This window comes from Carica papaya, chromosome 8, assembly GCF_054855325.1.
Source record: "Carica papaya isolate Zhongbai chromosome 8, ASM5485532v1, whole genome shotgun sequence".
Classification (NCBI taxonomy): Eukaryota; Viridiplantae; Streptophyta; class Magnoliopsida; order Brassicales; family Caricaceae; genus Carica; species Carica papaya.
Window position 1 is genome coordinate 8,148,836 of NC_142316.1, and position 25,796 is coordinate 8,174,631.

General features: G+C 35.4%; 2 protein-coding genes across 2 annotated transcripts; both read right to left on the minus strand.

Moving 5' to 3' along the window:
- Nucleotides 1-995: 995 nt before the first annotated feature.
- Nucleotides 996-13,831, minus strand: LOC110817937 (leukocyte immunoglobulin-like receptor family A protein). Its single transcript, XM_088209138.1, has 4 exons — nucleotides 13,673-13,831; nucleotides 8,374-8,463; nucleotides 2,031-2,295; nucleotides 996-1,570 (listed from the first exon to the last, which is right to left on the minus strand). Exons 1-4 carry the CDS (start codon nucleotides 13,713-13,715, stop codon nucleotides 1,276-1,278), a joined length of 693 nt encoding a protein of 230 aa, XP_088065264.1. The 5' UTR covers nucleotides 13,716-13,831; the 3' UTR covers nucleotides 996-1,275.
- Nucleotides 13,832-15,033: 1,202 nt separating this feature from the next.
- On the minus strand, nucleotides 15,034-22,025 carry LOC110814501 (bystin-like protein). The gene is made up of 11 exons (XM_022041976.2): nucleotides 21,761-22,025; nucleotides 21,438-21,647; nucleotides 20,778-20,904; nucleotides 20,268-20,319; nucleotides 19,749-20,076; nucleotides 19,042-19,121; nucleotides 17,750-17,797; nucleotides 17,151-17,297; nucleotides 16,529-16,601; nucleotides 16,362-16,437; nucleotides 15,034-15,472 (listed from the first exon to the last, which is right to left on the minus strand). Exons 1-11 carry the CDS (start codon nucleotides 21,875-21,877, stop codon nucleotides 15,393-15,395), a joined length of 1,338 nt encoding a protein of 445 aa, XP_021897668.2. The 5' UTR covers nucleotides 21,878-22,025; the 3' UTR covers nucleotides 15,034-15,392.
- Nucleotides 22,026-25,796: the final 3,771 nt, after the last annotated feature.

Genomic DNA, 25,796 nt, shown 5'->3' on the forward strand with positions numbered 1-25,796 from the left:
ATGAAATTAAATTTAAAATTTTAGTTAATAGTATAGTAGATTTAAAAAATTTGAACATATAGTTGAGATTTAAAAAATAGCAAATATTTTAATATGCGAAGGAAATTTAAGAGACATTTCTTCTCATGTGAACACATTATATTATAATACATAAAGTTTATTACTAACATATTATGAGTAATATATTTGACTTCAAAATCCTGCACACTTGATGTCTAGAGGATCTACAAATCCTTCTTGGCTACACAAAATTTTTTTAGGAATTACCTCGTGACATCCAAGTATAAAGTGTGTTGTATGTGTCAATTGCTATTTAACTAATAAGTCAGTAGAATTCAAAGTTCATTTTTAAATACCAATCAACACATAAATAATATTTCTATTCTAACACTAACCAACAAAAGAGGAGAAAAACTTTGTTTTGTATAATAATTTTTTTTTTTTTTGAACAAGTATTGTTGCAAAATTATATTTATGCCATTATAGTGAATAATAATAATAATACTTTGCTTACCTATATATGTATGTGAAATACACGTATCAATTTACTTCAATGGAGCACATATGCATACATATCTTGTTTTTATTTTTTTAAGCTGATTTGGTTTTAAGATATACAATATTATTAAGTCACTGAAAAAAATATTAAAATTTGTTTACTACCAATTTATTTGTTTTGGTTAAAATCCTACAAATATTAGTATTTTCTGACATTGTACTTTGAAATGCAGCCCAAATTTTGTTGAGTTCTAATTAAATATCAATATGCGAAAATTTTGTTTCAGAAAAGATGCTTCCTTCGAGAATAAATGTGGCACACGGTACATTTATGTACATACACATATACGTGTATGTGTTCTTAATATTCCTCAAGGTATTATTAAAATTTGCATCAAGATCTCCAAAAATCTCATCTGATGAAACTGATATCGAAATACTGAGAGTGAAATACACAGCTAAACTAATAAAGTGGAATCTATCGCCAACACCAATAATTCAGGTGATATAATCGGTATTATCATTGCTAAACAACAATAAATAGTACTAAAAATTTTCAAGTTTTGATCACTGCAGACGTTCTAAATTTGATCAAGGTAATTCACCACTTTCAAGCCAGAGAAAATGGCATGGCTTTTTTTTTTTTAACTACAATGATTCAACAGGTAACCCTAGGCCGTAGCCTCCAACTTTACAGAGAAAGGTTGACATTGCTTGAGCACCTTCTGACCGAAATATTTACGTGTTTGTCCTTCTATAATGGACTCCAAAGATATTTCAATCAGAGTCGGAATCATGTCTTCTCCTTTCCTTTTCTTTCCTACGTTTCTGTCTGTCATCTGAATTCTGAGAGTGCCGCTTCTCACGCCTTTCATGCTTGTCACGCTTTTCAGACCTGTCACTGTCATTCTTCTCGTGCTTCTTCTCCTCATGCCTCCTCTTTCTTTTACTGCTTTCATCTTCTACAGCAGTATCCCTTGAAGGGTTAGTAATGGTCACCTTCACTATCTCAGGTGAAACTTCCTTCTCACTGGATTTGAGTGTGCTTGGATCTTCCCAGGGACGAGGTGCTCTGCAGGAAGCAGTTAAGAAACAAATGAAATTGTAGAAACAACAGGAAAACGTGCTGTGCACTGACCTGAACCAAACTAGCCCATGGCTTCCAATGAACTATCTACAAAATAATGGTTTAATGGTCGAAATAGAAAAAGGGCTTAAATGCGCACAACAAACTCACAATAGTAATCAGATAGGTCGCACAAAGATTCAAGCATATGCAATTAACTTCTAGCTCCATGAATTGTATTTTGGGACTTTTCAATTTTTAATTAAATAACTAGTATCTTTGGAGAACATAACTAAGATCGTTTGAAAAGGATAATCACCACCTACCCTTCTCAAACCCCAGACAGTAAAAGAAAACATTCTTTCTTCCCCACAAAAAAGGGAAATGTTTTAAGCTATACAACATAAGGCAATGAAAAGCAAGCAAGCCAGCATGGTTATCTTCATTCTTCTTTTCAGGAACATACCTTGAGAAACCAAGACCATCCACACGTGCTGCTTCAGAATACCCTGCTCCCAAGTCCTCTGCAGTAGAGCCTCGCTTCACAAGTTCAGAAAACTCATGCTTATCAAGACGATTGCCTTGAGGATGGGTAGAACGCTTTGGTGCCAAGCCCAAAGCCTCCCTCATGGCTTGTTCCTCCTGTTCCTTAATTCTTTTTATCTCCTCTTTTACAGCATCAGTACTGGAAGCCCCAGATTTATCCCTGGTATACCAGTGTAGATCTTTCCCTATGAGGGTAAATAAAAAGAGAAAAAGAGCAAGGTTAGATTCTCCTGAGTCTCAAATGTGTCTCTTACATGATCATATATTATTTCCCTAATTGTGATAAAATTTGAATACATCAAGAATGATCAGATTATTGAACAATGAAAAGAGGTCCTTTACAGATCTATTAGGTCAGATATTTATCCTTATGAAAAATTTATTTCAGGTTTTGAAAGAAAAGTGACCATTTTGAAAAGACATGGCTCATAAATCTAAGTTTTGACCATTTCAAATGGCATGGCTATTTAATCTAAATTTTATGTATATTATAGAAGATAACATCTGCAATATATAACTAATTTACCACTTTATGTGGAAGAAAATACAACACTAATTTTTGTTATTACTGACATTATATAGCAACAACAATCCCAAATCATCAACCAAAGGCCTTTCACTCTATGTTTTACCTTAACAAGGAGAAGGAACCAAGATTAGATTAAATATCATACTGTTTGCTATTGTTGCATAAGTAACACCTCAAACCTTCCTAAGCCGGTTGAAAAATGATCTAGTCCACTGATCTGAGGATTTTCAAGTACTTCATACTCATATCGTAATCACCTGCCAAGATTTTTGTTTTTTTTTAAATAAAAGAGATTAATTTTATTTTCAAAGATACCAAGGGAGTATTATCAGTATACAAAATAGTTACAAATCTATCAAGTGATTCAGGACAAAACCTAAGTCTTCCCACTTCTTTCATATCATATCATAACCTAACAAGATAAACTTAAAAGTATGAAACCATCTATCTCTAACGTTTATAATATCAGTTTCAATGCCCTCAAAAGCCCTCGCACTTCTTTTCTTCCACACAACCCAAAAAATGGTAAGTGGTATAAGGAATCTATGCCTATTCTTTTTACAAAAACCCGCCCAAGCCCAAAGTTCCCCACTATCTTTACCGACTCTAATCCAAAACAAACCCAAGAGCCCAAAAACCATAGCCCAAATGTTGTTAATCACAGGACAGCCCAATAATAAATGGTAACAAGATTTCTCATCAGCTTTACAAAAATAACATCTATTCACCATAATGTTTCCTTTTCTTTTTAACATATCAATAGTCAAAATGCTGTTTCTCGCCGCCTCCCAAGTAAGAAATGCCACTCTAGGAGGCACCTTCACTTTCCATATAAGCTTGAAAGGTGCAGTCGCGTTCTGAACATCACTACTTTTGCTCAAGCTGTAGTAGAACGACTTAACCGAAAAATCCCTATTCGTATTCAGCTTCCACATCCTCTCATCATTATTTCCATTCAGCTTAATTTTATCTAAACAGGACAAAAGGTTGTTGTATTCTTCAATCTCCCAGCCTTGTAGATTCCTCCTAACTTTAACGCACCAAGTTCTATCACCCTCACCACCCCCAAAAAACTTTTCCACCTTCGCATCCTTATCACTAGCAATCACATAAATCCCAGGAAATCTGCCTTTAAGTTTTAACTCTCCCACCAACTCATCGTGCCAGAAATTAACCTCCTCCCCCTTCCCCACCTTCCACCCCAAACAGCTCATAAAATTTTTCCTGTCGTCCCTTATTCTTCTCCATAGACTCTTGCCATGTGGTTTAAACCTCTCTCTTCTCCCCCTCTCTCTCTCCCAATCTCCCCATCTTGCCTCAATCACCCTCCTCCACAACTTGTCCTTCTCGATGAGAAATCTCCATAACCACTTCCCATGAAGAGCTTTGTTCATATCCATAATGGATCTTAATCCCAAACCCCCCTCCCCCACCCTTTGCTTAACCTACTCCCATCTAACAAGATATTTTATGTCTCCAACCTCATCACCCCATAAAAATCTACATTGGATCTTTTCAAGTTTAATCGCGATGCTTGCCAAAATGGTTAATATAGAGAGGTAATAAATTGGTAAATTTGCAAGGGTGCTTTTGATTAACGTGAGTCTACCACCTTTCGACAAATAGTTTCTTTTCCAACCAGTCAACCTCCTCTCAAACAATTCCACAATAGGATGCCAAGTCATGACGTTTTTATAATCAGCACCAAGAGGTAAACCCAAGTATTTAATCGGTAGAGTCGACACTTTACACCCCAATACAGTCACCAGCCACCTTGCGTCACCCCCACCACCAATTCTAATTAATTCAGTCTTTCTCATATTTATCCTAAGTCCGGACACCATTTGAAACCCAATGAGAATACACCTCAAATGCAGCAAAGCCTGAATACACAATTCACAAAAAATCAGTGCATCATCTGCAAAGAATAAATGAGACACCTTCACCCGAGACATCCCACTCCCCACCTCAACACCCTTCAAAACACTCAAATCCCTACCCTAGCCATCATTTTACTAAAAGCTTCCATAACATTAATGAACAGTATAGGCAATAATGGGTCCCCCTGTCGAAGCCCTCTTGACGCCTTAAAGAATTTAGAAGACCTTCTGTTAACCAACACGGCAAAAGAAGTGGTAGAAATGCAACTCATAACCCATTTTCTCCATTTACTTCCAAACCCCAATCTACTTAGCATGTAATCCACAAAACTCCAATTAACATGGTCATAGGCCTTTTCCATATCAATTTTGCAAATAACACCCTCTTTTTTCTCACCCATCAGCTCGTCAACAATCTCATTAGGAATCATCACAGCATCTAAAATTTGCCTTCCCTCCACAAAAGCATTCTGATTTTCCCCGATGACTTCCCCAAGCACCTTAGACATCTCTCTTGCTAACACTTTAGATATAAGCTTATAAATGCTGCCAACAAGACTAATAGGTCTGAAATCTTTAATATTTTTAACACCAACCATCTTCGGGATAATAACCAAAAAAACAGTACTGATAGAGTTAACGAAAGAACCCGTTCTATGGAAGTCATTAAAAACAGCCACCACCTCCTTCTTTATCACCTCCCAAAACATTTTATAAAACATTAAATTAAAACCATCAGGACCCGGCGCTTTCTCCCCATTACAATCCTCAAGACAGCTCCTTATCTCCTCTTCAGTGAAAGGAACCTCTAACCTCATTCTACTCTCCTACCTTAACTGCTTAAATTCTAACCCCTCAAGGCTTGGTCTAATAGCCTCCCCCTCCTTGAACAGCTTCTAAAAATAGGATTTAGCACCCTCCCTCACAGCTTCATTTCCTTTAACCGGCTCCCCATCCAAAATAAGTTCCTCCACAATTATTTTTTCTTCTGTAATTGACTAAACTGTGAAAATATTTTGTATTCCTATCACCATTCTTCAACCACTTCTCTCTAGCTTTCTGCTTTCATGAAATCTCTTCCATATTCAAAAAAGTAGCAATTTCGCCCTTTATAGTCTCCCTCCTAGCTCGATCCTCTTCATCTAACCTCTCACAACTTCTTTACTGTCTAAATCCTCCAACTCTTTGAAATTGTCACTAACTCTCCTTTCTAACATCCCTTCCTCCTCTCTAGCATATTTTTTTATTTCCTCCTTCGATTCCTCTAATTTAGCAGCAAAAATGAAACTCGCCGTTCCCCTCACACTCTTCTGCCCCCACACCCTGCCAACCAAGTTCTTGAAACCCTCTACTTTCAGCCATTTATTATCCAACCTAAAAGGACATGGTTCCCAAATAATGCCATCAGGTATAAGACATATTGGGAAGTGGTCCGATATAGGCCTACATAGGACCTTCTGCTTTAGACCTTCAAGCTGTAATAACAAAATGTTAGATACTAAAAATCGGTCAATTCTCGACTGAGAGGGGGATCTCCTGTGCACTAGACCACGTCCACTCCCTGCCTCCAAGTGGCAAATCTACCAACTCAAGATTATTGATCATATCTCTGAACTCATCAATCTCTCCATGATTTGCACTTGCCCCCGTTCTTTCCTTTATGTACAAAACCATATTGAAATCCCCCCAACCACCCATCCCACCCCCCATCTTCTTTTACAGCTTAAAAGTTCCTTCCTTAACTTCCTTTTTTCCTCTCTGTTCCCTCAACAAGAGATCCCCGAGAATACCCACTCTCCACCACTTACACAATTTTCAAGTAACACAAATGGAGAAACCTGATCCACCTCATACCCTTTACAACTGTATTTTTCATTATCCCACATAACCAGAATTCCCCTAGCCGACCCCGTCGCAGGCACAAACTTCTAGTCCACCTTCTTAGCACCCCACAAACTATTGATAACCCCATTATTGATCTCTTCCATTTGGTTTCTTGTAGACAGACAATCTCCGGCTTCCATCTTCTCAGACACCCCTTTATAATTCCTCTCTTTTTCCTGTCATTTACCCCCCTCACGTTCCATGATATTGTTTTTCCCATCATAAGATATACCTAATAGACTGACTCCTCTCCCCCCTTCTATATTTTTTCCCTTCCTCCTTGAGTGACCACTCCAATTGTTTTAATCCTCTGCTTCCCCCCTCCCCTATTTTCTTACCCTTTTTTCTTTCATATTTACTCTCCCCCTCCACCATCTTATATCTATTTTCCATTTCCTCCAATAAACTAAACACCCTGTGTTCAAACCCATCAAAGGACATGCCAAATAATTTACTCACCTTTAAGAAGTTTTTTTTAACCCACGTGGAATATTGCTCCTTTAATTTTTCCTCCACTTCCTCGCCCAACCTTAGTGGACTTTCATACCGAATGGGAGTTACATCCAGCATTACATCCTCCTCATACCCAAGAAACGTCTTCCCATCAACATGCGTAACATTCACTAGAGCCATTGAAAGCGCCTTATCCATATGCATAAACCCATCAACATCACTCGTCTTCCCTGTGTCAAAACTCTCCTCAGATATCATGGAATTGACATATGTACCTTCATCAATATCAGCTTCAACATCTTCCTCATCCCCCAAACACCCCATTGAGACGTCCGTCCTTACGCTTTTGGGAACCCTAACCTCACTCTCCTCACATGACATAATATCATATGTTTCGACACCCCTCACTGCCCCCTTAACCTTTTCTTTTAATAAATTAATGGGCTTGTCAGATTGCACAGATTTGGGCCACGAGTTTCCTAACCCGCTTCCTTTGACTGGGCCTCGGTTGATCAACCCACTTTCCTTTTTCAACCCACGAAAATTTCATCTTATCTATCTTTCTCAACCCATTATACATGGGTCGAAAAGATGGGTCCACCCGAAACATCCCGGTTTGCCCCAGAAACACAACTTTCCCTACCCGTCTACCATTCTCCTCTTGCTTTCTCACCACCTCCGCAAAGGTCGCCCTCTTCCTTTCCAGCCGAACGCCCCACTCCGCCGTACAATCCGGGCATCTTATCACCCATTCTGCCGGAACCCCCATACACACACTATGCACCTGTTTCCTTCCTCCCTTCCCATTTAGCCAAACTGGAGGAACCAGCTCGATATCCGCCACCACATGGATAGCTTCCATTAACTACCACCAGTCATCTGCCTTATCTCCCTTCGGAAGAATAATTCTATTTAAATTTCTACTCACCACCTCCTTGTCTTCCGAGAATACTAAAAATTTACCTTGCTTGTTGCTTCCCAAAGACATACGAAGCGTCCTCCAACTGCTTCGGCAACATCTTTCCCATACGCCTTCACTTTTCTCCCACCTGAACTCCCTAAAGCTCAGAGCAACCACTTCAAATCTTCCTTCTGGAAAAATAACGATTTACAATAACCCTGACAATTTTCGTACACTCTCACCCCGCTCCCTTCCCCTACCACGTCGAAGGATTAATCCTCGAAAAGGACACCAATAGGCCAAAGTCTTAAAACTGCCTACATATGTTTACAACCAGGGAAGCTGATTCAAGAATTTAGAATTGGGAATAAATTTTAACCACAATCTAATACTCTGTTGATCCACAAGGAAAGATAATAATAATAGGAGTAGCCAACAGTTGTACAAACACAGAGTCTCTACGATACAAAAATAAGCTTTTAGTCACAAAATTGCATTTCTAATCACTTCAGAAGAATAAAATTCAGTAGTAGCAAGTCCAGCCAAGATTTCCACATTCATTCTTCAGGAAAAACATTATTTCATGATGAAAGAATAAAGCTCAACAAACTAGTACCTTTCTGCCATCTTCCAACAGGTGCCTTGATGCTATGACCAAGATAATTTTCTCGGTGTTTATCAACCTTCACATCATCCCAAGTAAATTCTGCATGTTAGAGAAAGATAATTATTTCCTTATTCTTGCTTGAAATGCTAAAGCAGTACAAACTAACAGATGCATGCCCCGGGATATTACATGATGAGAACAACTACTTATAGGTTTTAGGTTAATAGGACCAATATCAAATTTTTGAAAACAGAAATCAGATGACTGGAAAATGGACATAATTAACACAGTTGCTAGAGATATGACATTACACTTAACCAACAAGCAATGAACCATCCACATGAACACAAAAACTTTGATATGGCATTACTGTTTTATCGATAAACAGATACAGCATTACACTTAACCAAGAAGCAAGTCACCATACGCATGAGCACAAAAACTTCAGCAATTCTAAAGTCACACATAACAAACAATTTGATTGCACAACTTTTTAGGAGTGAAGATCTATCAGTTGAACAGATAATTCCATGAAGTTGATCGAATAAAATTAACAGACCTCTAAATATCAATAGTATCTAAGAATTTAGTATATATACAGACATGGATTTTAGTACAGTTATCTACAGAATTTTCATTCATAAGTTTTTCTTTTTGTCCTTAAAATCCATATGGATTTTAGTCTCAATGAGCTTGTTTCATAGTACTTTTAAGTTTCAAAAATATTTAGATACCCAACTTCTTATATAAACTTTTAGACTCTGAAAAACTTCAGGATTTGGTAAAGTTATGAGCTTTAAGCTGAAATTTCAGTAAAATGTAAAATGGCCAAAAGAGGAATTAGTTGCTCTTTCAATTAAAAATTATCTACGTATTTTATGTCAAAATATTAAAAGTAATTTCGTATAGAGTTTACTGTTTGAGATATTTTATTAATTTTTGAATTACATTTATTATGTTTATAGTAGAAATAATTGAAGTTACCAAATCGAAGTAGTGGTAAGGTTGTAATTTTTGTTTTGATGAGAGGTATAATGGTTTAAAATAATAGTCAATGGGACTAAAGCCCATTGGCCTTAAAAGCTTTTCAAGATAAAAGCTAGTGATAGGAACTTCTTATTTTGGACTAGAATCTAGTCAATTGCATAGTTGTGCTTAACTATAACAAAGAGAGATTTGTCAATAGCGGATGATTCATTCTCTCTTTTACAATTTTCTCATAACTATGAATGGGGATATTCTCAAAACTCATAAAGGAAAAAAAAATAAGTGAATTAGACAAAAGAAGAAGTAAATTGAACAAAAATAAACGAAGTGACTCAGACAATTTTTTTTGGTCAATAACCTCATACCAATAACTCAAATATTGATTAATATATAATAAATCAAACACTACTTGAAAACAGCTCTTCTGCTCAGAAACAAAATGTTCCAAATGCTCCTGGAAATTCTTGCTCCCACTGGACCATTTGTATCTACATGCACCCACATATTTAAAATTTGCATATAACATTGACTTTTGTTAAGAAAATTTCAAAGACAAGAAGAGCCAACAAAAATACTTGCGAATCTTTTTGAACGGCTCAAATCAGAGCAGTAAACTATCCTAAGTAAACTGATTTAGCCAAACTCGGTTAAAAAAGTTAAAGCAGAGCACAACATTACAAAGCCCATTCGTAGGTCACACATGTATGAGTCTCATGCGCCAGCATCCATTCACACAACAGCAGCAACATTTGGCAGTCGACTCAACTGGAGTTAGTGGCAATGACAAATCTGAGGTCAGTTGAGATATAGTTGCACAGAAGTACAAGATGAAGAGAGGCAACAGGAGAGTGGAGCTTTTTCCAGCAGATTTTCATGGCAGAGCTTCTGGACATTGTCAATCGAGGTCTTCTGAGACGGGTGGCAACAGCTGTGTTGATCACCACCCAGAGATTACTAGTGAGCAAACTAGCTTCGGCTTTATGGTTTCTGTGTATTTTTTTGGATGTAAAGTTTGAAGATTTGGTGTAGGAATCTTTTAGCTCTGATACCAAATTGATATAAGACGAATTAGGGAAATTTACCTACTTTGAAATTCAGAGGAAAAAATCTAGGCATTACACATTGTATCTCTTCGGCGTCATATTTAATAAGCCTTCAACACCACACTTAAGGGCTTAACTGAATCACACAATTAGAAAATTGAGAAACTCTCAAAATATTTTTATTGAATAATTAAAATCTGCCTCAAAAAATGAAATGAAAAAAATATTTATATTGTTTTCTAAGTAACATTTACTATATAGGGTTAACTAAGTAGTATATATAAGAAATACTACTAGTAAAATTGAAAACTAATATTAATAAGATTAGGAACTCAGCAAGTGCTTAGCGATAAAAAAACCTCCTTTACTTTCAAAAGGGGCTTCATCCTCTATGTCAATCTCTTATGATGAAGAGGAGGAAACAGTTGTCAGGGAAAACAAACCTCTATATGCAATAGACTCTAGCAAGCTCATCTGGTAATGCTTGCAACGCAAAGAAGCATCAGTCCAATGGGTCCTTGGCGCCTGGGTTAAGGCTTTCTGTTTTGCTAAGTTTGGATCCTTGAATCGATGCTACTTACCACTGGCAATGGTGGGATGAAAGTGGAAGGCAAGTTGGTTTCATGGGAGAGAGTTCAAAGAGGAGGTTTTATGTGAATGGGAGGGGAATTTGGTAGCGGTTGAGGAGGAAACAGAAGCTGTTGAGCAGGCTGGGCAAATGGAGACGTCACAATTGGTAGCAAACAATATCCAGAAAATTAGAAAGTTTTGGCGTGAGTTTTAAGGGGTTGGGATTCAAGGATCAGCTTTTGATTTGTTCAATGGTAATTACGGTAAAAGAGCAGAGAAAGGCAGTAACAAGACTGAAATCTCTAACGATGAAAAAACAGGATGTGAGTTTTAAGAGAGAGTAGGAGCATTCTCTGGTGATCAGAAAACTAGGTTGTTTGTTCCAGTCCTCAGTCAAAAAATATGAGGACTGAAAAATCTGGTTTATTTCAGTCCGATCCAGAATGAAACGGACCTGACTACCAAAAAAAAGTGAATTAAAAAAACTGGAACAAGTTAAAAAAATTAAAACTCGAATTCTGGAAAAATATTATCCATCCGGTCCCCAGTCCACTCTAGTTCCAGACCGATAAACACTCTTAAGAGAGATAGAGTATATGAGACCTCACAGCTCCATTGAATATTGATGAGTGCAAGGATCAGGTTGGTAGCCAAGAGCAGCTAGAATGTTGAATCACTATATTACATAGAATTCTCTCTTGGAATGTGAGAGTCTAAGAGACCTACACGAAGCTAATAAACATGTAATTACTTCTTGAAGACTCGATTGAGTATGCCTTTAAGAGTTTTAAGAACGCTTTTTGAACCAGTTGGCTTATTGTGATTTAGCAACAATTCACCCTTGTTTTGGGCTAAATTTTTAGCCTAAAATTCTCGGGCTTGTTGCAGTTTAAAAGTTTATCAGCAACCACAATGAACTTTGAATTTTTACTGTACCCTGATTTGAAAAAGATTGCTAGATGGAAAAAGTGTATGATAGAAGAGGGTTGGAGACCATGCCTTCAGGTCCTCCATGGGTCTCTAGACTAAGCCTCAAAGTGGACTTGCACACAGAACACAAGATCAAACAACCAACCTTCCCATCCTTTCTCACTTCTCTTCTGTTTCAGCTCCATGGATGACTGGCAACTAAGCCTTCCTCTTCAATATTTGACTGGCATGGGGAAACCAAACCTCTCTCCTTCCTTTAGACTGAGATCAAACACCACCAGACAAACTTCCAAGAAAATTCTTCACCATCCACATTCCTTTGTTCTTTCAAGAATCAATAGTCTCTTGGTGCGTCTTTCATTTTTTTCTCTCAACTATGGAGATATCCCTTTGTTGATGTATTTCAAAATGATAGAAGAATCCTATCCCCATGCCTGAAAGTTTTTACCCAAAAATTGTGGCCCTGACCCAAGAGAAGTTCCAAATGGCCTTGAACAACCATCTAATCCCAAGAATTCTTTTAACTTCGCCTTCCAGGATTACATTAAAAGATTTTTATAACCAAAAATTTCCTTGGTGATAGGAAAGGCATGCTAGAAGGCTGAAACAACCAGAAGCACAAGTAAGAGGACCAAGGTGGAGGAACTTCTCTCACTACTTTCTCTCTAAATGGTCAAATTTTTTACTCACCTAGTACTGAAGCAAGTTGGCATAACATGTTAGCATTCTAACCAAAACATCTCTGAAGGAGACAAGACTGGAGACGATATAGGCTGACGACCAGCCTTGCAATCAAAGACCATAGCCAAGCTCAAAATAATTGTCACCTCACCAAAAGAAACCAATTTTATTTTTTCTATATTCATCCTAAACCTATAAAAAGAAAAAATGAAAAAGGAAACAGAGAAGAGAGAATTATTAAAGAAAAAGGGAAAGAAAAATTAAAAGCTCTAGCACCTCAGCAGCTTCTAGGTTGCTGCTCCCAGGTATTTTTGCAAGCCTGTAAAAAGTGAATACTGATATCACCCACTCTATATCCAGAAACATAGCCTATAGCTGCAGATGAAAAGCCTATTTGATACATCCACAATCATAACATACATGTCCTTTTTTATAGTGAAATGAAAAGTAATCGGTTCCATGATCAGTCTTGAGAGAAATACTAACAACACAAGTCACTGCTAAACTGGTTTCCGGTACTTCAAACATCATTAGAAAAGAAGAGAAAATGACATAAATAACCTGATGCCCCAAGATTATTCTTTCTATTGTGTGCTTACAGGCCATACATATTTCAAAGTGCACTAAGAAGGGCTTCCCCGCTAAGTTATTCATATAATTCAATCAATGAACTAGACGGGAACACAATAAAACCTATGAAAATATCAAGTAATTTTAATGAATACAGTGAATTACAAAAGCACCTCAAAGCAAGAGTCAATTCCCATCAAATATGTAACTCTTTCCCTGCTAACTGCATCCCGCGTCCTTGTTATTACTTCGTTTCTCTTTTATAGGAAAAAACCATGATTGAAACTCCATATATGCAAAGTACTCTCAGAAATAGCTTTGTCAAGATTCAGGAATTTCAGCGAACCCTAAACCGAAACTATTGAGCCTAAATCTCGATTTATTTCCGCCAATCAATTAGCCGCTAACATTTCCCGTGAAAATAAGTTCACTCAAATTGAGATAAACAAGAATAGTAGAGCATTACAACCCTGGATGATCGCATATATAAAAAAACGTACATGTACGACAAGAGACAGAGAACTTACGATCTCGTCCACCGCGAACGCCACCTCTGGTAGGATGATACATAATTTCCTCGGAAGTCTTTCAAGGATGTAGGACGAGGAAGGAAGGATGTAGGACGAGGAAAACCGGATTATAGTCTCGAATCTAGAGTAAAACTCAAAGAAAGAAGTTAGACCTTGGAATTGACTTGGTATTTAGGAGAAAAAACCTCCGAAACCTTTGCCAAATTGCAAAAGTAGTCCTTATTTTTTATTATTTACAAATGTGTCTTTAAATCTTTACTTATTATAATTAAATGCCTAAAATTTCATTTTCTTCTAAATTAATCCGTCAATTTATTTATGTATTGAAATAAACATAACTTTTTACATATTGTCACATATACAATTATGTCATCAAAAATTAATAACATAAATGTTATTAATATTTTTATTTTAAATTTTGTCAAATTTATATATAAAAAAAAAAAGCTAAAACAAAAACAATGAAGAAGAATTGATAATTCAAGATTGCAGCTGCTTAAATTCTTTGTAAATTTAAAAAATTCTTTATACATATAATTTAATAAATAATGATCAAGTTTTAAATTTAAAAAGACAGAACATTATAGTTTTTCCTATTTTGCATCATGTTATTTCTATTACTGTCATAAACTAATAATTTATGATGGCTTGCGATAAAATTTTTAGATGTTCATTTTCTACCATCATCCCTTCATATGAATTTCATCGTATTTTTCAGTATAAATTATATCAGCAGTTCTGCTTTTTTCCTTCTTAAGTTGCAGCTCATTCACTAGCCACTTCGACATTCTCATGATGCCTTAGTTCTGATTGTCTCCTGAAGAAATTTTCTTACTGAGATTTAAACTTCAATTAAATTCGTTAATATATTATAATTCGTCAATATATTTTAGTCATTAATACCCAAATACACTTTTGTAGCCTCCACATTTTAGTAATTAATGCCTGAATGTATTTTTGAAGCCTCAGAATGCTCGCATGCATATTTTCTTTCTTTTCTCATTTCTTTAATCTTGTGCTTCATGATAAAATTGTACAACTCACTACTCTGTCAAATTCTTCTCAAACCATTCTCCAATGATGGATATTTCCAAATCTCAAATGGTTCGTGCAATTTTTGGTTTTGCATTTCCCAATTGAATACTTAAACAACCTCGGTAACTAATGCATTTTTTTGAAGTGAAACCAGCATGAATTTGTAAATATATTTAGTTAAAAAAAATCCTATGCGTTCCTAAACTATTAACTAAACGAACAAGATGAAGATGAAAGGGCAATGGAACCGCAGAAGTGTCCTGATATGTGTAAGGATAAATACAAAAATTGACAAACTCCTGTTTAATCAAGAGAGTGAACAGTGGCAGAGAAATTGTATAATCTACTAAGAAATATAAAGTTATATCTCAATTTAAATAACTAATTTCCTGTATCATGCACAAAACAGGGAGGATATTGTACTTCCACCAGATTCTACTTGGTGAAGGTTGTACTACATTGCACAATGCTAGATTCTCTCCACTAAGTAATCAATTAAATAACATTTATTATACTAAAGAATGGAAGTGACCACCCAATAATCAAGATAAACAAAACTCTTGGGCCCGAAGGCAAAAAGCTCTTCTTCCATCTTAGGCCTATTAAGTTGCTTTGTCATTGAGCTGGGCGAAGAACCAAAACTTGTTTACACGGTTTAGATGGCAAGAAAGATGACATACAGTTAATCCTCCTCCATTGGGACATCTGGGATATCAAATCTGTCTTCTTCAATAGTCTTATTAATCACTGAAACTGGGGATGGTAATGGCAAATCAAGGAAAACAAGGGTATGAGAAAAAGAGCACCATTATGTACCAGTAGCTTTATGGTTTGATACAATTCAAATATTTCAATAATAAAATTTGAATTACAAAAACTTACTTATGCCTCATAATAGAAGCAATCAAATTTTTTTTTTGAAATAAATAATAGAAGCAATCAATTAAAACATTTAAATGTAGGTCTAGCACATATCAATCTCAGTTATGCAACAAGTCTAGTTGTAAGTATAAACCATAAGTTCTAACTTTTTGAAATTAGTGTGTGGGTGCATAGTAGTAGCCTGATAATTGGATAAACTATTAACAATAGTAGATCTTATTAATATAATAGCATAAAAGCATTCGAGGAACGAGACTTTTTAGATAACTAAGACTATGTTAGGAACAAATATAAATTGATGTAATTAGGAAGACAGTGGACCAATTCCACATGAAATTCTATTTAAGTCCAGCTTCTATCATCTCCTTAAAAGAAATATGAATCTACAAATGAATTCTTGATGCAATTAATAATAAATTGTTTCAATTTCCAATTGAATCCCATATGAGCTCAATTGTTGTTATTTCAAATTTGATTTTCGTTATTTTCTAACTCAAATAATGTATATATGCAAATAAACTTTTACATATTTTTTTATTTCTTCCAGACATAGCCTAAGCTACAAGAATATAAATTCTTTTCTGATTTCTGAAGGAAAAAAATTTTATCCTGCTTCAGAACAGGCATTCTTTCCTATCTTTTCCTATCAGATCTTTGAAAAGTCACGATCATGTAACACAAACAGGCATTAGCTGTCCAAGAAGAAAGAAAGACAAAATCACAGAGCAAGAGAAGCTATAGCAGAATAAATTTTTTCTAAAAAGGATATTTATCAGCATAAGATCATCCTCCTTCTCCCCGCGATTACGGCTGTTATCTAGCTCCCTGATAATTTCAGGAGTCACCTGTGAAAACAGAAAGATCAAAATCACATTCTGAGAGAAAGCTAGATAGGGAAACTAGAGAACAAGCACTTAAGGTAAAAAATGATCATACTAATTTATGCTTCTGCTTTTCAAGCAGCCTTCTAAAGTTGTCTTTGTCTTCCTTCTGCAACTCATTCTTATACCTACAAAAATCTCAAGACAGCAACAGTTTATGGAAGGTAAAATCCCACCACTTGGACTAAAAAGTATCACATATAACATATTTCATTTCAGTCATATGGCAGTCAGATCTTAAGGCAACCAGCTTCTAGTTTGAAAAATTATGCTAGCGAGCTAATCACTAAAATCCATGTCCCTCAAAATAGTAGCGAACAAGAAAGGAAAATAGATCCAGCATCTGGAAAGAGAAAGAAGCACTATAGTGGTTCCTAGTCAAACAATGAAACCCAGAAAAAAAGGCACACCATCTTTACCACCCTCCCCCTCCTCTCTTGCCCTCTCATATGTTATACATGGACCTATGAAAGACAAGAAATGTAAATAACTGGGCAACATAAAAGTGTAATGCTCATATTATAAAAATTGAACAGTATTTATACATAAAAACAAAAGTTGAAGTGATATTTTTTTAGATAAAACAAAAGTTGAGGTGATTTTTTTTTTTTGAGATAAAACAAAAGTTGAGGTGATGTTGCACACGAGGCAAGAAAAGCTTCTACAGTGAAATGTACCTTTGGATAAAGGCAAGTAGTGACTGGTGCCATATTACTGGCATTACTCTTGTCTCATCCATAAATCTCAAGAAATGAGCAATCACTGCATCAACCACACGATATGGCAAAGCATATTTCTTCTCCACAAGAAGCTTTATGAAGTAACTGTAATAATTATCCAAGGGACCTCATTAAGTAACTTGTTAGAGCATGTTTTTGCAAAAAAAATTGATTATAATATTTATTTTAATATTTATAAAAAAGGCACTCGAACAGCCCCTCAGATATAAGGCAAAATGTCAGATCCACAAATCCAAGAGATTAATATACTTGTAGTACTGCAAATCAACTCCTTCACTCTCCACCAACAAAAAAGAAAAACTTTTAAACAAAATTGTTACCACCACCTTCAGCATAAGCCTGTATAATCTCTTCTAATATATGGTGGAGCTACCTCATCGGCAGCTCCCAAGCCTGAAAGATATGATACTCAAGCTGACTCCACTCAAATAAACTTATTAACAATGCAGTTCCTTTTTTTTTCCATATTTTCTCTTTCTGACTGTTGTGAGAAAATAAGGGGAGAAACTGAAAATATGAAACAGCTTTTAAGTTACCTTGTTGTGCCACAATATTCCATCTCTGCAAGCTTCATTAATGCAACACTGCAATTTTATTTGAGAATTAGATCCCTCCAATAAGGACTATTTTGAAGAAAATAAAACCATAAAATTCTAGAAGCTTATCAATGAAACATACATGTTTTGCTTAAGAAATAAATACTCATGAAACATACATAACATGACAACTTCTTGTTGTAAAAAATAAAATTTCTCTCTTAGTTATTGTTTATTTAGTACCCAGAAATGTTAAGGCCGGTAACATAAACATCAATTGCAACAAGAAGGCTGGGCAGATCTTGGTTTGACAAACTTGCATGGAGGTCTTAGATTGGTATCAATATAGGAGAAAGAAACAATAATAAAACCTCCCCCAAAAGAGAAAAAAATAGAGATAAGCAAACATCTTCTACAAACATATTCAAACAATACACATATAATTGCCCAAAGAACCACTATAAGTTAAGTATCAATTAAATAGCTTAGAAGTAAATTTTCTCCACCTTATGCGTTTCCTGAGGAAATACACTAAGGGAAATAGCACTACTAGGAGCTATTTCACAGTTACCCTTTTTTTTTTTAAAATAATATTTCACATCTACCCATTATTTATGGCAAGGCACTATCTTCTTTTTTTTTTTTGAAATAAAAGTATAGAAATATATTATTATAAGCATCTAGGGGGTGCAACCCATGTACAAAATTTACAGCTCATTCATCATGAGATAAAAATGGTAAAAATCATTCATAACCACTGTAGAACAACCCATCAACGAAAACTTCAGGGTTCTAAATTATCTATTTTCCAAAATATCAAAACCTTTACAATTATCTACTCCTCCAAAAGCTCAACTATTCCTCTCCTTCCATACCGTCCAAAGGATGGTGAGTGGGATAACTTCAGCTATCTTCTTTATGTGCAAAGTACTAAAGGCACAAGGCAAATCTGGTTTTGAAGACCAGTCATAAGGCAGAACGAGGAGGCACATAACTACATAATCTGATGTAAACATGGTGCATGAATAATAAAATGTTGATATGCACATAAAACAACCAACATCAACCAATTTCATAAAACATCAACTCTCAAAAAATTATTAGAGATATTTATATTCAATTTAGGCTTTAAATGTTCTGGTACTGATATCTCTTTATCTTGCAACAATAACAAACATAAGGTCCAAATGCTTGTTCCCAATCCAGTAGTCCAACATAGCAGTCATAGATAGCTAGACCTTTTATTATAACCAAAGTGAAGTTCAGGATAAACATTACTAAGAATAGCTTACCTTGAATGAAGCATAGGAATGGAGACTTTCTGGATAATGCTTCCAATAATGACAGCTTCCCTTAAACTGCATGTTCTTGACTGCATATTGACCATTGGGAATTAATAAGTTTCTTAGAGATACTAAATGATATAAGGTTGAGAAAAAGTCTTAATGATCCTACTATTCAAATTCAAATTTTAATGAAAAAATGGAATATGATGCATGGTAGAGACGTCTAAAAAACATAAAACAAAGATTAATAACAACAATAACTTATTATGATAGTTTTATCATCCACATGGTCTCTACAGAGTTTCAATTACACATGCACATACATATTACATGCATATAAGGAACCTCTGAAGCAGCAAAAGAAAAAAAAAAGCCACAAAACAAACGTCTTCCTAATAATACAGCAACAATTTGTTTTCTTTTAGGTACTCAACCTCTCCCAACCATGAACTTTGAAACAAAACAATTTTTTTTTTTCAAATAGAACACATTAATCCCTATAAAGCGAAACACTTTGAAATCAGAACCTCACACATATATCTTTTACAGACATGGCAGTTTTTCTGAAAGGATATGCCAATTAATACCAGATGCACTAGAACAAATTGTAGCTTAAGTTTGTAAGATCTGCAGAATTAGCTCAGGTTCATGTGAGCAGACAGACACCTATTGCTTGTATATCAAGAAGTTTATTCTGAGAGGAAAATTCATACTTTACATAATGGAAACAGTATCCCCTTGTTGAATGCAGCAGGTTTATATAGTGCCTTCTTCAAGGTTTGATATAGAGAAAAATGCAGTTTCTTGTTCTTCCTTATATCATCTCTGACTCGAGGAAGCAAGACAAGCTTATAAAAGCGTTCAGCCTTCTTCGCGTTCAAATTGGAAGCAAATATTCTTGTGGCTTGATACATTGCATTTGGTGACCAATTTTCTGGTTCAGTTAGGTATAGAACATCCTCCCAAAGTTGCATCGAAGGAATGTGCTTAAATGCTTTGGGCATTTTTCCTGCCGTGTATTTATTAAGAAACTTGCCCAGTCTGCATATTTTTCAAAGATTGCCCAAGTTAAATTTGTCATACAGTAAATTTGGAAAATGGAAAACATGATTCTTGTTAATTTCGATAATCTAATTGTAGGAACAGGCTTCATGCGCAAAAATACTAGAAAAGTACACGCATGCATCCATGTGATTTTTAACTCAAAAAAGGAATGAGAATAGTGAAATTACCCCTTGTACAACTCTATGAGTGAGTTATCCAATTTAGGCACTGGTCGTGCTTCTGCAATCAACAATAATAAATTAATTTTATTTTTTAAAGATAACTATCAAACAGAAAAATTTATAAATATGTTTTGAACTTTAATTAGTCTCTAGACCTATCTTCCAACTGCATCTTTTAAGACATCAAATTCTTAAATGTCTTAGTTACCAACGATCATGGATTCCAATGCACAAGATTTTGTAGCACTCACCAATGAGGCCCTATCGACTAGTATTACACAGAAAAAATCAATTATAAAACCCTGGGATTTGCTCATCCAGGTAAGCTCAGTTCAGGATCATTAGATCTTTCTCTATCATATAGGAAGGACTGGTGAAACTCATATTTTGATGTAATTTGCAGAGAGAGAGAGAATAACAGCCTTAGTCTGGGATGTATAAAAAGTGCAAATTCCAATGTATGAACGTAAGACATGCTGGTCGAATAAAAATTTTAGAACATTGTATAACACAAACCTGAAGAAACATTTGCATCTTTTTCTTTAATTTTCTCGATAATGATATCTGCAAGTGTCCGTTGTTGACCAGCATCCTTTGATAAGAATGCCTCTAGCAACTTCTCCTCATCTTCGTCAATCTCCTCCTGTGTGTTTAGGAAGTAACAACCAAATGGAAATTCCATAACTACCCATCATCCGACCAAAAAAGGGCAGAAAAATTTTAAATTCAAATTGGTCCTTTCCTGGCACCCTTTTATTCTCTCAAAATTAGTAATGGATCGTTCGAGCTATTTCTCCCTCAAATATTTTTTTTCAAAATAAATTTCTCCCTTAAATATGTAAGAACTAAACACTATAAGTGTACTATGTTTATGAAATCCATTTGGCTCACTATAATGCTAACTTAGAGATCAACTAGAAAAAAAAAAGCTGTCCAAAAGTATTTTCTTGATAATTTCCGCAGAAAACGAACATAAATCCAAACCAAAACAAAGCATTAATACAATTTTAATTTCCTTCCTGTGTTCTCTTAACACCCGTTTGAGAGTTAAATAATTTGTATACGTTTATTGCCTGTAACTTCTCAACAACTAAACATCAAAATAAAGACAATAAATAAATTTGGTGATAAATGAAACTCAAACTCAAACTTTGTTTAGCGAAAAATGGAACTCACTTCACAACCGCCAAATTGGCTTTGAGTCTCGGAGAATCCACCAAAATCGTCGAGATTATCTTCTTCTTCTTGCTTATTCCTTTCCTCTTCTGCTATTGCGGCAAAGGCGAATGCATTCTTAGGGTTTTGCTCTTCAGCTTCCTCTTCTATCTCCTTTTGTTGAGCCAAGGCTTCCTTCAAGATTTTCGAGCTAATACCAGAGGAAATTAACTATAATACCAAAACCAACAACATAACCGTTAAACATAACCCCTGAAGAGAAGGAGGAAGGGATAATAAACAAATTTTGCACTTGCAAATACAAATAGGCAGAAAGATAACACCTTCTCTTGCTTTTGGTGGTGTTTGGGAGCTTTGGATCGCTTCTTGGATGACGCAATCGAATCGTCATCTACGAGGAACGGCTGGGGATTTTGAATCCGATTGCGCTTCTTTCCCATTGATGAATTCACAGAAACTCGAGATGGTCGGACCGTTTATTATCCTGGTGGCGGTGGATGATTCTTAGCTTAATCGGTGGAAAGCTGTGACCGGTAAACGAGAAGAAGCACGAATTTCTCTGAGCGCGTGAGCAGAGCAGAGTGCCGAGAAGCAGTCGGCTTGGGGACTTTCTTAGGGTTTAGGGAGAGACAGAGAGACTGAGGGTTTTCTTTTGTGCGAAGTAGGGAATCATTTTTGGCATGTCCGAATTTAATTTCTTAAAATTGATTTTAATAAAATAGAACTACATACTTTGTCCTTAATCTAATTTTTAGAATGTTATTTTAATTTTTTTTTAAGAAATATTTTATTAATTTCTTACTATTTTTTAAGACTATATCTGAAATATTACATTAATTTTGATTTTTCATAGTCCTATTTGGAAGATAAGTATTTTAATTCATATGTTTCCAAAATAATTTAAGTAAGCATTGCAAGTATAGCGAGTCACAATGAATTTTTATTACTCTTAAACATATTTTAAAATTTTAATTCAGTATTTTGGTTTAAAAAATTAGTTCAATATTTACTACTATAGCACTTAAAAAATTATATATGATTCAATTATACAAAGTATGTTTTGGAAAACAATTGATTTAAGAATTGAATAGTAGTGAAATATTTATTAGTAAGCGTCTACTATATAACACTCTTATAATTAAAAAGTAATAATTTGAAGGCTTTCAGAAATGATAACTAACTACTCATTAGATAATTTTTAGACTAATAAAGCAATTGAAGAAAGAATAAAAAGAGTTAGAATTATTTTGAGTTGCTCTTAATAAAAACATGTAAAGAATAATAAAAAGATAATATTACTTTTTATACAGAATCCAACTTATTATGTGCATGAAAGAAGTGTTGATATTTGGAATTAGTTTGTAGGAACATATGATAGATTAACTCTATCAAATAAGTCAACCACAATTAAATAGAAGAGATATGAAGTTTGAAGAATGTCTTTATTTATGCTGTATTTGGTTAATAGATCATGAATGTGCAATATGGTAATTCACTAGATTTATCTTATTTGAATCACTTCTAAATAGATGGTATGGTTGGTTGGATAGTTTTTATTAGTAGATTATTTCTCTATTTTTTTCACATTTTTCAAACTACTGATTTCGTAGTTTTTAATGGTTGATAATTTTTCTTTCCGTTTTACTCTCACAATTATTTATTAATTTATGTTTTACCTTAAATCTAAATTTTGTTTTTCTTATACCTAAACCTACTATTCTTTCTTTATCGCCGCTTGTTTCATCTCTTCTCATCTACTTCTACTTCTATATTCTACTTCCATATTTTGCTCCTATTTCTGCTTCTGCTTGCTTCTCCTCTTACCTTTATTATGCTTCTGCTTATTGCGAGAGTCTCCACCGGTGTTAACTTGCTTCACCAAACACAGCATCAATCAAGGTATGTACTTATTCAATTTTCTTTTTGATGAAAATGGTTTTATAATTATTTCAAAATGTGTCTATCTGATCAATGAAGCATGGTTTTGTACCCATTTTATTACCTAACCTGTTCAGTCCTCTGCATAAAAACCTGAATTGAGACTTGTTACTAGGAACAGAGCATATGCATACTTACTAAACTCTCCCGTATTAGCAAGACCTATAATTTTAGAATGTGGACCATTAAAACAGTTTTCCAACTAGTTTATAGTCAGTTCTCTCTCGCTCTTTCTCTCTCTCTCTCTATATATATATTGTTCCAATCTTAATCAACTTTACCTCTTCTATTTGAGAGATGACATGATATTACTCCTGTTTGTCTGGTATTCCAAGTTAATATGGATATTGTGGATGTTGAAAAAAATTTCATGAGGATTTATACATTTTTGTATTACATGATATTCACATCTCAAAAAAACATGAAAGGTGTAACAAATGTCAGTAAAGTAGAAAAAGATACCGATATGTGTGTGTGTTTATGTATATATGTAAGAAAACCATACAAACAACTAAATCAGTTTATCTCAGGTTAAAATTAAAGAGTTGTACATGAGGGAGAAAGTTACTCCCTTGATATATACTTCATAGACCTGATTAGGAAAGAAAAGGTAAAAAAAAAAAAGAGCAAAGAAGCAGTAATGAGATGATTCAAAATTAGGGGTAATAAAGGCAAGACATCTTAGCTCGTTTAAGGGTGGAAGCAGCGATTGCTGCTGTTGCAATCCTCATTTTCTCTATCAATGCCTCTATATTTCCTTCCTTTGTTAATATCTCCTCCAACTGTTTAGTATTGATCATCAACTTCACTTTCCAAACTCCCTTTTTGTGAAGGCAATACTCAAATTCTTTCTCCATTCGCCAATTTCTCCATAAACGACACTCTCCGTTCTTCCCCTTGCTTCACACCCTTTCCTTCTTTGCTCTCTACTAATGTCCCTAGCGGAAGCATATAATAAAACTAGCCATTAACTAGACGTTCTTCGCTTGACACCGAAGATGATGCATGACCTTGTTTAAAAATACCGTATTTTGGGAGTATCAATCACATCCTTAGCCAATTTATATGTGTTTAGTTCTATAATATCCCCTAAATCTGTAAGAAGCCAAATGCAAAACTTAGGTCCTACCCAATTGCTTACCCCTTTGAAGGAACAATTACCTATTAAAGAAAATGAAGAGAAACTCCAATCAAGCTGGTATTTAAGGTGAGTAATCAGTGGAGGGATAGTGGATGAGGTGATAATTGAAAAAGTTTAATTGGTGCCATGTGAGAATAGACCATTGCTAATATATTTTAAGTAGAAACTTGAGGTTGATTCTCTTGTCAGAGGATTAAAAAAAGAAAGTTAGAAAGAAGAAAGAATTAAGAAGCAGATTTTAAAATTTTGGATTAGGGCTGGTTAATGTTAGGGACAAAGTAGGTTGTTTGTATTATGAATTTTGTTGAAAGATGGAGAGAAAAATGACAAAAGTTGTTCATGTTCATTTTGTCATCATGATAAGAGTGAGTTTAATTTATCCTATCCGTTTTGATGGTTTTGAGAGTTTGAGATGAGAAAATTTTGAGTGGGTAAGGCTTAAACATCTTTTTTGAGAGAGTGAAAAAATTATGGAGAAAGACCTGAAAAAACATAGGAGCGAGCGAGAGACATATATATTAAGCAGGTGGAATGTAATGGAAGATCCTTGGTAATCTCTATTGAAGAAATTTGTTCCTTGTTTGGTACTTGTGAAACATGGATTGGTTGGTAGCATTTTTTTATTTTTTGTGTTATTTTTATGGCTATATTTTTCTCCTAATTTCATGCCACCAAATCATTCACTTAACTCTCTCATACTCTGTAACACTTCATGTAGCGCCCGGGGAAATTGAAGAAATTGAAGAAAAAAAAAAAAACGAGCGTGCCACGTCAGCAGCCACGTCAGCAGACCCAGTCAGCAGGCCTGGTCAACCAGGACCTGCCACGTGGCAAAACCACGTCGACCGGGGACGGGCCACGTTGGCGATCCGCGTGCGCGCGATCGGACGGCCCAGATCAATCGCGCGCACGGACGACCCAGATTTAATCACACGGACGGCCCAGATTTAATCAAAAACGGACGGCCCAGATTAAATCAAAATGGACGGCTGAGATCAAAAGGCAAAAAGGTATAAATAAGACCCCCACACCAGACCCCAAACCCTAGCCGCTTGCCCTCGCCGGAGAAGACGAACCAGAAGCCGGCCGCCACCACCCGCCGCAGCACCGGAGGAATTTTCGACCGCCGATCGAGGTAAATTTCATTACCCCGACTCGTTTTTCCACGCTGATTTTCTCAGTGGCCAAATCGGAGCTAAAATCCCGGCCAAACGGCCGAAAAATACGGCCGAAAGCCAGCGGCGCCGCCGCGCCCCTTCTCGATTTTTGCCTCCGATGAG